The sequence below is a fragment of the Scatophagus argus genome, chromosome 11, assembly GCF_020382885.2.
Source record: "Scatophagus argus isolate fScaArg1 chromosome 11, fScaArg1.pri, whole genome shotgun sequence".
NCBI lineage: Eukaryota > Metazoa > Chordata > Actinopteri > Scatophagidae > Scatophagus > Scatophagus argus.
Window position 1 is genome coordinate 5,244,662 of NC_058503.1, and position 13,258 is coordinate 5,257,919.

Below are 13,258 nucleotides of genomic sequence, written 5' to 3' on the forward strand. Positions count from 1 at the left end.
AATTCCTCTTACTGCTTCTTCTACTTAAATTAATCAGCTTTTTATTTGTTTTTATTTCTTAGTTGTTTCTCATTTGTGATTGTACATATCGTACATTATACATACATACATACATATACATTCCTTAAGCAAGCAGTGCTTTTGTTCAAGTAGCCTAATGTTGGGATCATTGGTTTGAGACAATGTTGTTGAACAAAAGGACATGCCTTCTTTTAAATAATATTGTGGGCAAAACTGTGTGCTGATATTTTCTGTATTACATTTTTTTTCTCTGTTTTTTCTCTGTTTCTCAAAGTAATATTTTTTAGTTATTATTGTGCATTTTTTGTCCTTTTGGTATCATTTTTCCTGTACTCATTTTGTCTTGTCTTGTTATTGTTCTTCTGGCAAAGTTGTTAATTTGATTTTAAATTTACATAATTTACTACTCCCACTCAATCTCAATGTGAAGATTTCCTCTGGCGCTTTCAGTCACATCTCGAACCTGGGACATTGTAGCTGCGTGGTTAGCACCTTAAATACCTCAACTAATAGAACACATTATTCTGCACTTTTATAAACAAAGTGAAGTGGAAATAGCAAATTACAATGTACACCATAAAAACAAAACATAACATCAAAAAGCATATCTAACAATGCTACATGGTAAAAGAGATAAAACATAGTACATTATAACAAATTACTACTAATACTATTTACTGTCCGTGGTTGGATGACACTAAATAGCGTGCTACACTTAATTCTATCTAACTGAGACAATTAATATTTATATTATTTAAAACTCTTTTTCTCAGTTTCATAACCTGAATTTCTGCTACATTTAGGTTACTTGCTCCAGCCGATACTTTCCCTCTGAAAGCCAGCAACAAATTAGCCCTACTCTCAATCTTGCTGAGATTGTTTTTATGATAAAATTAAAATAACATGAAAAATGGATAACGCGTACACAGCGCCTGCCAAGCTTTAGTGCTCCACTCAAAGTTGAAATAGGCCATTCACTGGCATCAGCATTTTTGTTTTTCATATTTTTATACATTTCCTCTTAGAATATGGAAGAAACCACAACTGTGGCTCTAGAGAGTAAAAACATCAATACAGAGACGGTTTGTGGTCCCGTCCTTCACACATACCTGTGCAATCTCCTCAGGGCCCTGGCAATGTGTCAGCCTGAGGGAACCTCCTCAGTACCCTCACAGCCTGTATATGTGTGTATGTGTGTGTCTGTGTGTGTGTGAGTAAAAGAGATGAGAAGGACAGACACACAGAGTGAAAGTGGATGATGGATGTCTGCTGCTGCTGACAAGTTGATGAATAGCCACAGGTCTCGGCAAATGTTTAGTGCAGAGAGTGTCAGGTGTGAGGAAGGCAATGTTGCCATTCGCAGTGACACAGTCTAAAAAGAAGTGCAAACACATCAGCATTCAAATACATCAGTGTCAATTGTATCTTTCCCAGTATGTCATCATTCTATATTTTAATTCTGAGCTCAGGAATACCTTGAGGACTTTGGCATATCTAAACATATACCTGCAGAGCTTTCTCTTGGCTCGACAGCAGGATTTTGACATATTTTACAGGAAATTTGTCAAATGTGATTTTTAGGGACTACCTGACTTGGGTAAGAATCAGTATGATAACAAGACTACAAGTCTGAAGCCTCAGTAGTTGTCCTTGAAGACTGTGATACTCATCACATCATGAGACCAAGCAACAAACTGAAATTTACATTGCATTGTATTACTTTACAGCATGACTATGCCCAACAAAATCAATAGATAACCTCTGGGGAACAAGAATGCACATATCCAGTTTCATACCAATGTGTTACTATTTAACAAAGAATGTGGATTTCTGTAAATTTTGCTCCCATTAACTTCCTGAAGTTGTTTAAAGGCCTGTTCACCTGTCAATAAGATGTACACATTTTAAATTTTCATGATGCAGTTGTGATGGATTTCTTAAACTAATTTAACAGCTTCTATGAACAACAGCATGAAAGAGATGTCTTTCTTGTCAGTGTTGGCTGAAAACTATATTGAATAGCACAGAGAGTGAGCGTACGGATTTCTCATCCCAGAATGCAAATTATTTTGATTAGTGCTTTGTGAGAAATGAGCTAAAGAAAATCTTTATCTCTACAAAGTAGGTAATAACAGGTCTGTTTATGTCATTGTCTACTTAGGAAGTTGCTTTTTAATAATGGATCTTTAAAAATAAGGTGTCATGTATGAGTTGTAATAAAATAAAAGAAGCTGAATACACAAAGAAGCAGAGGTGAGTTAGAGGCAGGTGGATAAAAGCAGAGCACAGATTGACGTCATAGATATAAAATCCTGAACAGCCCCAAACATAATTATCTATAAAGGGAAAATTACTTCAGTTAAGGGTGCTTCAGTCTGAACAGACCTTGACTTTGTGTGAACGACCCTTTACCCCCCATTTCTTATGCCAATTTTGAGCAGGCTGAGATGTTTGTCCATCTCCTCAAAGAAAAATCCACAAAGAAGAAAAAAAAAACAACAGATTATTAGGTTATTTCTGCCTGCACTCATAGGCATTAAACAGCCTGCTATGGCTCAACACTACATGCATCCCAACAACAACATTAAGCAGACCTGCATAACTGCAAACACTGAACACAAGAATAGTCACTCCACAGCTTGGAACAAGCCTTGAAGTGGGCACTTTGAGGGCTCAATTTGACACTGAGGACCTTAATCCTAAAAGTAATAATTTATAATACTCAACATGCCTCAGGCAGTGACATTAAGAGAAGATTTTCACTGATGTCATTGTGAGTGGGGTTGCTTTTGGGCCAGTACCTTTTTTTTTTAAGCCATTCTTCATAATAAAGCCATCAGTGTCAGATCTGCTGAGTATTGCTCTTGGTCCATTTGTTTTTCTTCTGTGACATAGAGATGAGAAATATGTCAAAATAAGCAGGCACAAACCTGCTTTCACCAGAACCGTCCATCTGTCCAGTGACCTGACAAGGTCACCAGTGTTGCCTGGTGATGCTGGTGCAAATTGAAATAACTTGAAATGTGTTCTCATGTTATTTACTCCCTTCAGTTCTGTTGTCTGTGAACAAATTATCATATTTATGTCTTCTCATTTTTGCAAAGTGGAATTTGAACAGTGTTTTATAATTTTCACCACAGAAAGAGTCTCATTATTTAGAAAAGATGTGGTAAACACTAACCATTACCTTAATGGTTAGTGTTTACCACATTTTTTTACCACAGTGGAAATGAAGGCTCTGAGAATGATGAGTGGTGATGGTTGCAACAAGAGCTGTGTGTTGGCAAGACGTTTCGTAAACAGGGGTTATGAATATTTTGTGATATTGTAAGCAAGGCGATATATTGTTTCAAAAGCCTGTTTTCTTTACACTAGCGATATTAACCTACTTCTGCCTGTCTCGACTGATGTTGTTACGTTGGAGTGGAAGAGTCAAAAAGCTGAAGATAGATTACAACACTGCCATCTAGCTGTCAGGGGTTTAAACACAACAGAAAATGAATCACAGCCAAAAAGTTGCATGTAAACATGATACAAAACAATACTGCAAAACTGAGCTCTATCAATATTTTCTTAAACCTAACAGTAATGACAGTTATTTTTTTTCACCTTCGTGTTGTTTCTTTTTGTGTTGATTAATCACTTCATCTTCATCACATGAATGTTGTGAATGTGAATGTTTCTCACAGCGGAGCTTTGATCTAAATGTTGACATCAGAACACTAACATGTTCATTATGACAGTCACACCTTTATCAGGTGATGTTTACAATGTTCACCATCTTAGTTTAGTATGTTAGCATGCTAAGATTTTATTAGCAGTAAAACAAGTACAGCTCAGGCTGAATTTTAATTTCTGACATTTTGTGGCCCTAGTAAAGTCACAGGATCATCAGAGTTCATCCTGTTGGGGACAAAGATCGTGGAAACATCCCACGTGTTTTAAAAATGATTCATTAAGAAAAGTGAAGAGAAGTCAAAAATGTTCTGAAATGTTTGACTTTATTTTTTTCTCGCAAGGTCCTTACTGCATGGGGCAAAACTGTACGTATGACTGGGCACAGTAAAAATCAACAAAGGCAACAATGACTTCTTGGCTTAAGTGTAACAAATTCCCACACAACATGGATACCTTTGGGATAAGATAGTCTTTCTGTTATTCAGCAAACGTGATGTCACTACAGCGGGTTCCAAACAAAAACAAATGGACACAGTAAACAAAGGTCATTGTTTCCACTCGAGAGGAGAGTGAACATCTAATTACAGCGGTATGTCAACACCTGTGTGAAACACTCTTTCAAAATGCTCTTGCATACCATGAAATGTTAAATCACATTGAACAAAAGTGTTTGGTGCCAGCCAGAACATTTGAGACAGTTTCACATGGAATGAGTTCATTAGGAATCACAATGTTAATGTTTGACGAGAAACAGTTCAGTAACATTTACTGACAGCACGTCTCATTCGATACATGTTGTCATGATATAGCACAGAAAAAGACAATTCATCTGTTCTTTTTTTTTTTTTCTTGGGATACAAATGTAAACAATATTTAATTTGGTGATCTAAGGGCTAAAAATTATTCAGCTGGAATGCAAAATAACGAACAAACTAGTTCCCTTTAATTGTGTTACGCTATCCCTGAGAACCTCATTCATAATGAAAGAAACCAAAGTCTTGAATAATAAAACACAAGTTCAGCTACAGATAAGCCTTTACATTATTTATAGTGGCTGTAGTGTGGGAGCTGAAAACACACAACATAAAAAAACTGCCACAAAAGTAATGATGATGGCTCTGTATCGATGTTGTTATGAGACAGAGGTGGAGGGTGGGCTGTCACTCATCTGATACTTAATTACTCCTCTGATGTACAGTGAAATTTGGAAATTTGACAGAAGGCATGGGAGAGCACTGTCCAACTGAACTGACAGCGAACAATTCCAGGACGAGGCATGGCAGACAGGCAGACAGAGATTGAGACCAAATTGTCCACAGTGGTGTCATTTTGGCCTCCTTGGAGTCATTCAGTTCAGCAGAAAGTGCCAGAAAAACATGAACAAAAAACCAACTGGGTAGCCTCAAACAAAAAACCCTGAATGCTCAAAGTGTACACTAGAGGCCTGAATTATTCTAGCATCTCCCTGAACGTGTGAGTGCAGAGGGGACTGTGGGATACTGCGTTTTGGAGACTTCATCATCAACATGCAGTATTTAGCCACCATACTTGAGTGTCTTCCATGCTTATATAAATGAGCCCAACCCTTGTTAAAACATTAATGGAATCCCATTCTGAATGAACAACAGAGGAGGTACAAGATGTAAAAGCATCACCACAGCTGTGGATATTGTTATTGTACAAAGCATGAAAATATGAAGGGCAATGCGCAAGAATATTTGGCATTTCATGTTCTAGTTTTTCTTCTCCTTTGACTTGCTCTAATCCATGACTTGAGAAACTACAAGGGAACCAGGACTCGGATTCTCTTGTACTTATTATATTTAAGCAATTACTGCTATTTTTTATTTTTATATTGTTAAGGCCACTTTTTTTAAGCAAACAAAATTGGTAAGTCCTTTCTAAAAGCAAAAAGTAATCATGGGAGTCCATAACCATCCAAAATATTGACCCTTTGGCCAGAATTTCACATACTTTTCATTGCTACAATATCATATTACCTGCAGTAGCACTTCACATTTTACTGTCTAAATGCAGTTATTGTTCAGCTGATTTGTGGGGATAACAAAACAATATTCTGGATGGTTCTGCACTTGAGATATGAAAGTTCTGTACAAAAACAATGGAACCAACAGATGTATGTCAATAATCACAACGCGTCTCTTCTAGAGACAGAGCAGGGTTTATGGTACTCGATTAGGACCCTTGTGGAGTCATGGACAGTGCAGCCACCACTCATGATGCCCACCATCCCGGGTGTCAAGTCAGTCATCCAGAACCCCACAGTGCTAAGCAGGGATCAGTATTGCATAGATACAGTATAGGATGTAGCTTTTCACATATGCAGTCACAGTGTTTGGGCAAACAAAAAATTGGGCAAAAAAAAAAAAAAAAAAAAAATCACTGTGTTTCATCTGTGTATTTTCTGCCCGTCAGATTATCCATGAAAAAAGAAGTCTCAAGTGGTCGGTCTAACTGTAGGTACTCTGTTGGTATTATTACAAACGTGATCAGCATGATATAAAAAATAGCCTTTCGCTGAGGTCATCAAGTCTCCCACGTCAGTGCTGATAGGACCCTTGCCAGGGTCAAGGGTCACAGTGCAATGACAGACTGTGCAGTGCAACGCCCCCTCCCTGCCGCCCTCAGAGCTCCTCCTTCCTCTTGACAACCTTTTCCTGATCGCGTCCTCTTAGACTGCGCATGAAGCTTGTGAAGCCCGCCTCCTGTGGGGAGAGTGGACAGTTAAGAGTCAGTAAGGCACAAGTTTCGGTGATAATTTCACAACTTGAAGCAATTTATCAAACTTGAAACGCCATTTTCATTTTCTAATCTAAAAGCGATCAGAGTTCAGGCATTAAACATTATCTCAACTTAGCTTGACAGCATGGAGATAGGAGAAGTAAACACAGAATCCAAACAAGTTCAAGGTCAACCTGCTTAGCCCTATTTAAAATATGGAGGCCTGCCCGCAATATTCCCTCCTGCCAATTGTCGAAAAAATCCACTTAAGGTTGGGGTGAGCCATGAGCATGACCCTGCCCCCTTCTGACATAAATAATTCAGTTATTCTGTGGTATATTTTGTCCGCTTGTAGTAAATAGTCCACCAGAGAAATAGTCTAGCTGTGAAAAAGTGCAGCCAAAATCCACCCTCTTTGACTGAACAATACACAGCAGATTATTTCAGAAACGGGGGAAAGAAATTGAAATAGTTCTCATAGTAAAGTGGGCCATTATGAGTTGACACAGACAGTGAAATGTGCATGAGTAACCTTTTATTTGATTCATTTTTGGGATAGGTGGCTTCAGTGAACATCCAATAACCTAGTTTTGTATGTATGATTCTAATAATTCCTTCTGCATTTTTGACTCCTTCTTATTCACCCACTCTGTCGCTCTGTTCCACCAGTTCTCTCAGCAGTTAAGGATGAACCTGTTTCATCAGCAGTGCTGTAGGGCAGCATTCCATTATTTGTCATAGGATTTTGTTGTATTGACTGACTATTGTGTAACTCGATTTTGACAACACACCACGGCAGGTTGTAGTCAGAAATCGTAATATGGTGTTCGCATGCCAGAAACCCATCTAGCAAATTCATGTTCCTCAAAACTGAGAAAATGATCTCCCAAGTTTCTAAATCTGCATACAAGGCTTACATGCACAAGCAAAATACTGAATCATAACTTGATCATGGGACACCAGTGCGCACACACTCAGTGAAAGAAGAATTCCCATGCCATTCGTGCGCTTCGCAAAGTAGCATGAACCACAACAGGTTACTCTGCTGGAAAAGAGGAGACCTATAATATTTGGGACAACTGATTCTGTATGATCCTGAAACACCATACATTTTAGGGACAGCTACATGAACAAACAAAACCCTTGCAAACAGACTGGCATCACATTTGTCTAGACTTATAGTCAAATGTGTGATACAGTTAAAACTGGTTTGGCTGTTGATCAGAATCAGAATACTTTATTGATCTCTTGGGTGATGATGCTCATTCAAGAGGCAAAAACAGCTTAATTTTAAACCTATGTGAACTACAGTATCTAATGACTGTCTGCAGTGACTGACTCCACGATCCAAGAAATTTTTGAATGGCCAATTCAGAATTTTAATCCGACTTTGTGGAATTCCTGGCTTAAATGGGAACCTTGAATGTTTGCTTTAGCATACACGCAAACACGCAAATCATGTAGGTCTTGAGTATGTGACTAAACCAGTTATGGGCTTTATATGAAGCAACTTAATTTATTATCAAACTGAGTGTGTTAACTCAATTGAGACTGCAAGAGACAAAAAAAAAAAAGTTACCACTTACCCCACGATCTCCATTGTATTTTTCCACAAACTTGCCATAGTTGTAGTAGTTAAATGTTGGGTAGCCCTCCACCCCTTCCTGCTTACACAGGTCATGGTTCTGTCCTTTTGTACAGTCCACAGCAGCGTAAACAATCTGAGGGAAAACACAGCAATCAACTTCAACACGATGTTATATGAAGTATAATGCAATATAGAGCTAAGGATTTCACATGCTGTCAGATCACATTAAAAGAGTGGGAGCCTACCTCAAGGCAATTTAATGGTAAATTCTAAAACATCAAAGTGGAATATTGTGAAATCAACAACTCATTAATAATTACAGTAACTTCATGTAAAAAAACATTTTTTTTTAAAATTTCAAGCCATCAAATTTCTGACAGAGGGGTTTACAACTCTGATGAGAGGATAAAGTGAAACTATCCTTCACGAAAACATCATGAGAGCGATTTGAGGCAACAGCAATCAGTTAAAGTCGTGTTCTCTCCAGCAAATAAGAGCAATGTTAAGGCGATGTGTTAGCTTGCAGTGAATCTCTCCATCATCTGTCTGTCCCATTAACCTATAGCTCTGCTGGTCTGTCTGTGTCTTGAGCTGCTTCCAGGACTGTAAGAGTGTGATAATGCTCCTCACGGGTCCACATTATTTTAAAACAACAATGATCATCAAGTCTCTCAGTCAACCTTCACTGACAACAGTGGATTAATATAAGATGAAAAACAATGCACTGCCATCAACTCTAGCCTATGAGCTTCCGTTTATACCGTATAGGCCCAGCCACTGTATAGTCACTAATTACCAAGCAGCAGTCAAAGCTCAGTGTTTTTATTTTTTCTACCATGTCTTATTCATGTTGACATTAATTATGATCTAGCCTTTTAATATTGCCCTGAGAGTACACCATATTGACGCATTTAACTTTAAAAAGTGCAGAATTTTCTCATGAAATCCTATGGGAAACACTGATTATGAATATTTTATTCAATTGCTACCCCTAAATCCTACACACTGGACCCATAAATTAACTTTCTAATAAAATGTAAACTTTGCATATTAACATACTGTATGAACTGCAATGTAGTTAAAACTCCCTATCAGCTTTCTTTAATCTATGTTTTTTCTTATGTGTTCAGAAGGTGGAGGTTGTTTATTCTGACAATAAACATAATGTTAACCATAATGAAGCCTGGGGATATTAAACCTGAGAAGATATATAATATCTTACACCTCCTAAAACCTTTTGAAAGCAGGTTTATAGACGATCATTATATTTCACAGTTTGACTGTTCTTTAACAATGATTTTAATCCTCACCTGGGTTTTTCATTATTTAGGCTCAATTAGTTATTGTGTCGGTGCCTCTTAAGCACTGACTATATTTTAAGAACGAGTAAACTTTATTATAATTGTAGATCAACAAGACAGAAACTGTACCCACAGGATATTACAAGTGAATGTGTGAGAAGAGTTGTAAAATAGCCATTTACAAAGTGTACTTGCATGGACTCATCCACTCTGGCAATGAGCAGGCTCAACACATTCTCCTTGTCCAAATTTAGACCACTCGTTTCTCTTTGCAGGTTACAAAAAAATGACGGATGCACTTCTCTTCAGCTAAACCATTTGGAGTGGGTGGTGGAGAGAAAAATCCCACAACAATCACTCCAACATAAAAACAACAAGGGAGATTTATGTTGAGGGGCTGTTGCATCGATTAGTGACAAGCTGCCCCAATGAGGCGTAAATGCCGCCTCACTGATACATGACTCACTCAGCGTGTCCTTTTGGACAGCTGAAATGTCACCCTCTCTCAGGGTGCTGAGCGCTGCACATTGAACTTGTCACTATCAAATAATCGCTCCCCGTTCATCTGTCTGCCTGAGCCGAATGTGGAAATGACAGATCTGCTGCGGAAGGAAAACACATTAGACATTTCTCTGTGCGTCCAACCGTCAAGCAACACTTTCAACTTCTTGTCCTAATTACAAAATACAAGTGCCTCTTGTTTTTCTTTTCATGCAAACAAGTACATTGTTGGCTTCATCTGCATCCGCAGCACAGACCATCTGCAAACACAAAGGGAGGTTAGGGAGGAAAGAGACTCTTTTGCACATCAGTGGGGAAAACAGAGCCTATAAAAGGATATTCTTGCTCTATGGTCTGTTAATCATGTGTCTGAAAGTAGGCTTCAGTGTACTCCCACAACAGGAGCATTTCACAGACTTGTTGCAAGCTGTGTACATTCAGTAGGACTGAGGTGTTTTCAAAGAAAAGCTTAACAGTCAACAGAAATTGAAAGAAACACTGTAAAATCTTCCTATTCTTCATCTCCCTGGTTGTTCCTGTTCAGTTCGGTGACTTTTTTCCCAATTTTTTTAACATCTGACTACCTCCAAGTTAGGATGGTTTGAGATACACAGAGACTACTTAAAGCAGCAGCAACAGGAGCTGCAACAAGGAACATAATGTAAGTACGGACTCCAACCGACTGCTCATCTCTGTGTGTAATCAATCACAGTTGCCATGAATTGACAGGAGAAAATGAAGCCAGAGAGTCTTTGTTCTTCAAAGGTCCGCAGCCAATTCCGTTATTGATCTGTTTTCAAGTGGCGGAGGACCACACATCATAGCATTGATCTAATAATTTTCTCAAAAAATGTCTGAGGAGCTGCATATAACCATTTGGCTTAGTTTCAGTCCATCAGCATCACACTGGTGAGCAGAGCAGTAATCGAAGTGTACTAATAAACTTGGAACTATTCTTACTTTCATAACTCTGGCCATGATTTGTACTTGTTATGGTAGCATTGTACTAGCTGCTAATACACTAATGACTAAAAGTTGTTGTTGTAAATGACCTAATGATAATGACCAACAAAAATAACACCAAAGTTGTGACAAACCCAAATTAACCTTTAAAGCAACATTCTGTAGTCACTTCCTTGTGGACAAATAACTTAGATGAGCTGGTAGGATTTTGGTGAAAAGGGAAAAGCTCAGCAGCCTCTGCGCACATCAACGCAGAGGTGAAGAGACAAAAGAGTATGTTAACGGAGGAAGAGAAAAGAGTGACCATGCAAGAAGCTGAACAGGAGTGCATTTGAATTTGACCTCAGTTTTCCAAAATAAAAGGTTACAAACAGAAACTGAGCTGGAGTTCTTGCTGTTGGACTAGTAAATAATATTAGCTGGCTTGTTAATGCGAATACCAGTTTTACATAATGTTGCTTTACTATAGCAATGGCTCATTTTGAACTGTAAACAAACCTTTTTTTTGTTTGTTTACATCTATACATCATTATGTGATATACTGAATAACAGGTAGAAATTCCAAATCCCTACACTACATCCTCAATATTAAATGGCATTCATTTGGGGTAATATCAGGGAGGAAAAAAAATCATGATGTCAGTGGCACAAAGATCATGACAGGTCAGTATATTTCCGTCCAGACGCAAATCCTGATTGTGTCAGCATGTGTGGTTTTCTTTGTGAGCATGTGTGGTTTTAGAGGCAACAGTTAGCTTTGGGAAACAAGCAGTTCCAGCCAAGTCCCCTCTTTAATACTGCTATTGATCAGAATTCGGGGAAAAGACAAATAGTTCAAGACAAACCCTGTACACAGCTCCCCTGCTGTCATACAGCACAGAATGTAGAGTTTTAATTGTTTGCATCTTCAAAGCTGGAGCTAAGCTTGTGTTTGTCTTTGGTAAATGAGGCGAGGGCAGCTAATAGACTGTGATCAACACTGGCCGGGTACAATACACTGGGGCTCGGAATTATAAATAGAGAGGATTGCCAAGTAAACACATGCCCAGTTCTCAGATTTACTCTTGTTCAAACGCAACTTCACACCTCCACTATCACCGGAGAGACAATGAGAGGAAAGAGATCTTAAATCTCTACATTTATATAACCTTCACAGGTCCTCAGGTTTGGCAGCTTGTGGGGGTTTCATCATAAGAAGACTTATCCAAACATGACAGCTAAATGTTGATGCAATGCCAAAGTGCCTTAAGCTGTTGTGGCCTCTAAATACTAGATCTCAAAATAACATTTCTGACATTTCCCAAAGTCCTAAATCTTCTCATACAAAGACATTGTTTTTCTCCATTAGATGGTCAACATCAGTTTTGTTTGTTGGAGGCCATTTTGATAATAATTGCTTCAATAAGGACTTTTCAAAACTTATTAAGTTTGACTGGCCAGTGTCTTAGTAAAACAGGTACAGTCTATGTTACAACAATTATTTCTTTACAAGACCAAAACACATCTTTTATATTGTAGAGGACACACTGTTATTTTAGCACTAACGACATACTGATGTATTTACAGTGTTCACTCTAACAGTTGAGGAACCAACCAAGGCAATGTGCGAGTTCTGGAAGTAGGAGGTGAAGGGCAATACTCAAAGAGGAGTAGAAGCCACCTCTGTTAAAGTTTTTTTATTATCGACAATTGTTACACGGGATTGCCTCAGGAAAATGGATGAATAAGTCGCTAAAGACACATCTGAAAATGATTTTGAAAAATTCCAAACAAATGAGAGCAATGATTCCTTAGCACTACTGGAGCAATGTGCAGTTAACACTGAGTATCTCAGTGAAGTTTTAAAATCAAAAGACAACAATATGATGGTGTTTTTTTTGGGGGGGGGTCTTACTTTGACATAATAAATCATACAGTGATGTGTTGCCAGACGCCTATTTTTTTTACTGTATGCGTGAGTGAGTTACACAATTATGGAGGTTTGGAAATACTGAGCCCCTACAGTCAGAGGGTATTAACAAGAAGAGCAGGAGTGGGAGTATGCCGGGACAAGAGTCCTGAGGGAAAAGGAATGAGATGGAGTAGAGATGATGGAGGATGAGTAGGAGTGTGTCCTGTTGTGATTGCATGACCCTCAAATAACCCCAAAGGCCCAAGTGCGCTGAAGATTTGATGAGACTGTGTGGGCTTTAGCAAACTGGTCAAATTCTCAACTGATGCACAGAGGTGTTTATTAGGCAAGACGTGGAAGGAGTTGTAAATTCTGAATTGTGAGTTTTCAGGATAAAATGGGTTAAAAGTCAGCCATTTTGAGTTTGAAATAAGTGGATGTAATCACTCTGCAAGCCTCCATACTAATTTTAGAATAGCTACTTCTTTTTTTTAAAACAAAATCTTATCTGACACATGTTGAGCTGTCAACAAAGTCCAAAAAGCATGTGTGCTGAGAACAAAAGAAATGAAT

General features: G+C 38.3%; 1 protein-coding gene across 2 annotated transcripts in view; it reads right to left on the bottom strand.

Annotated features, from left to right (window-relative positions):
- Nucleotides 1–4,003: 4,003 nt before the first annotated feature.
- pdia5 (protein disulfide isomerase family A, member 5) overlaps nt 4,004–13,258 on the bottom strand; it is a 53,018-nt gene continuing 43,763 nt past the window's right edge. Inside the window, exons 16-17 of one of the 2 annotated variants that reach the window (XM_046403878.1) lie at nt 8,028–8,162; nt 4,004–6,425 (exon numbers count right to left, since the gene is read on the bottom strand). In XM_046403878.1, the coding sequence (XP_046259834.1) occupies nt 6,345–6,425; nt 8,028–8,162 (216 nt within the window). In that variant the 3' untranslated portion in view covers nt 4,004–6,344. The other variant, XM_046403879.1, reaches the window with a different exon arrangement.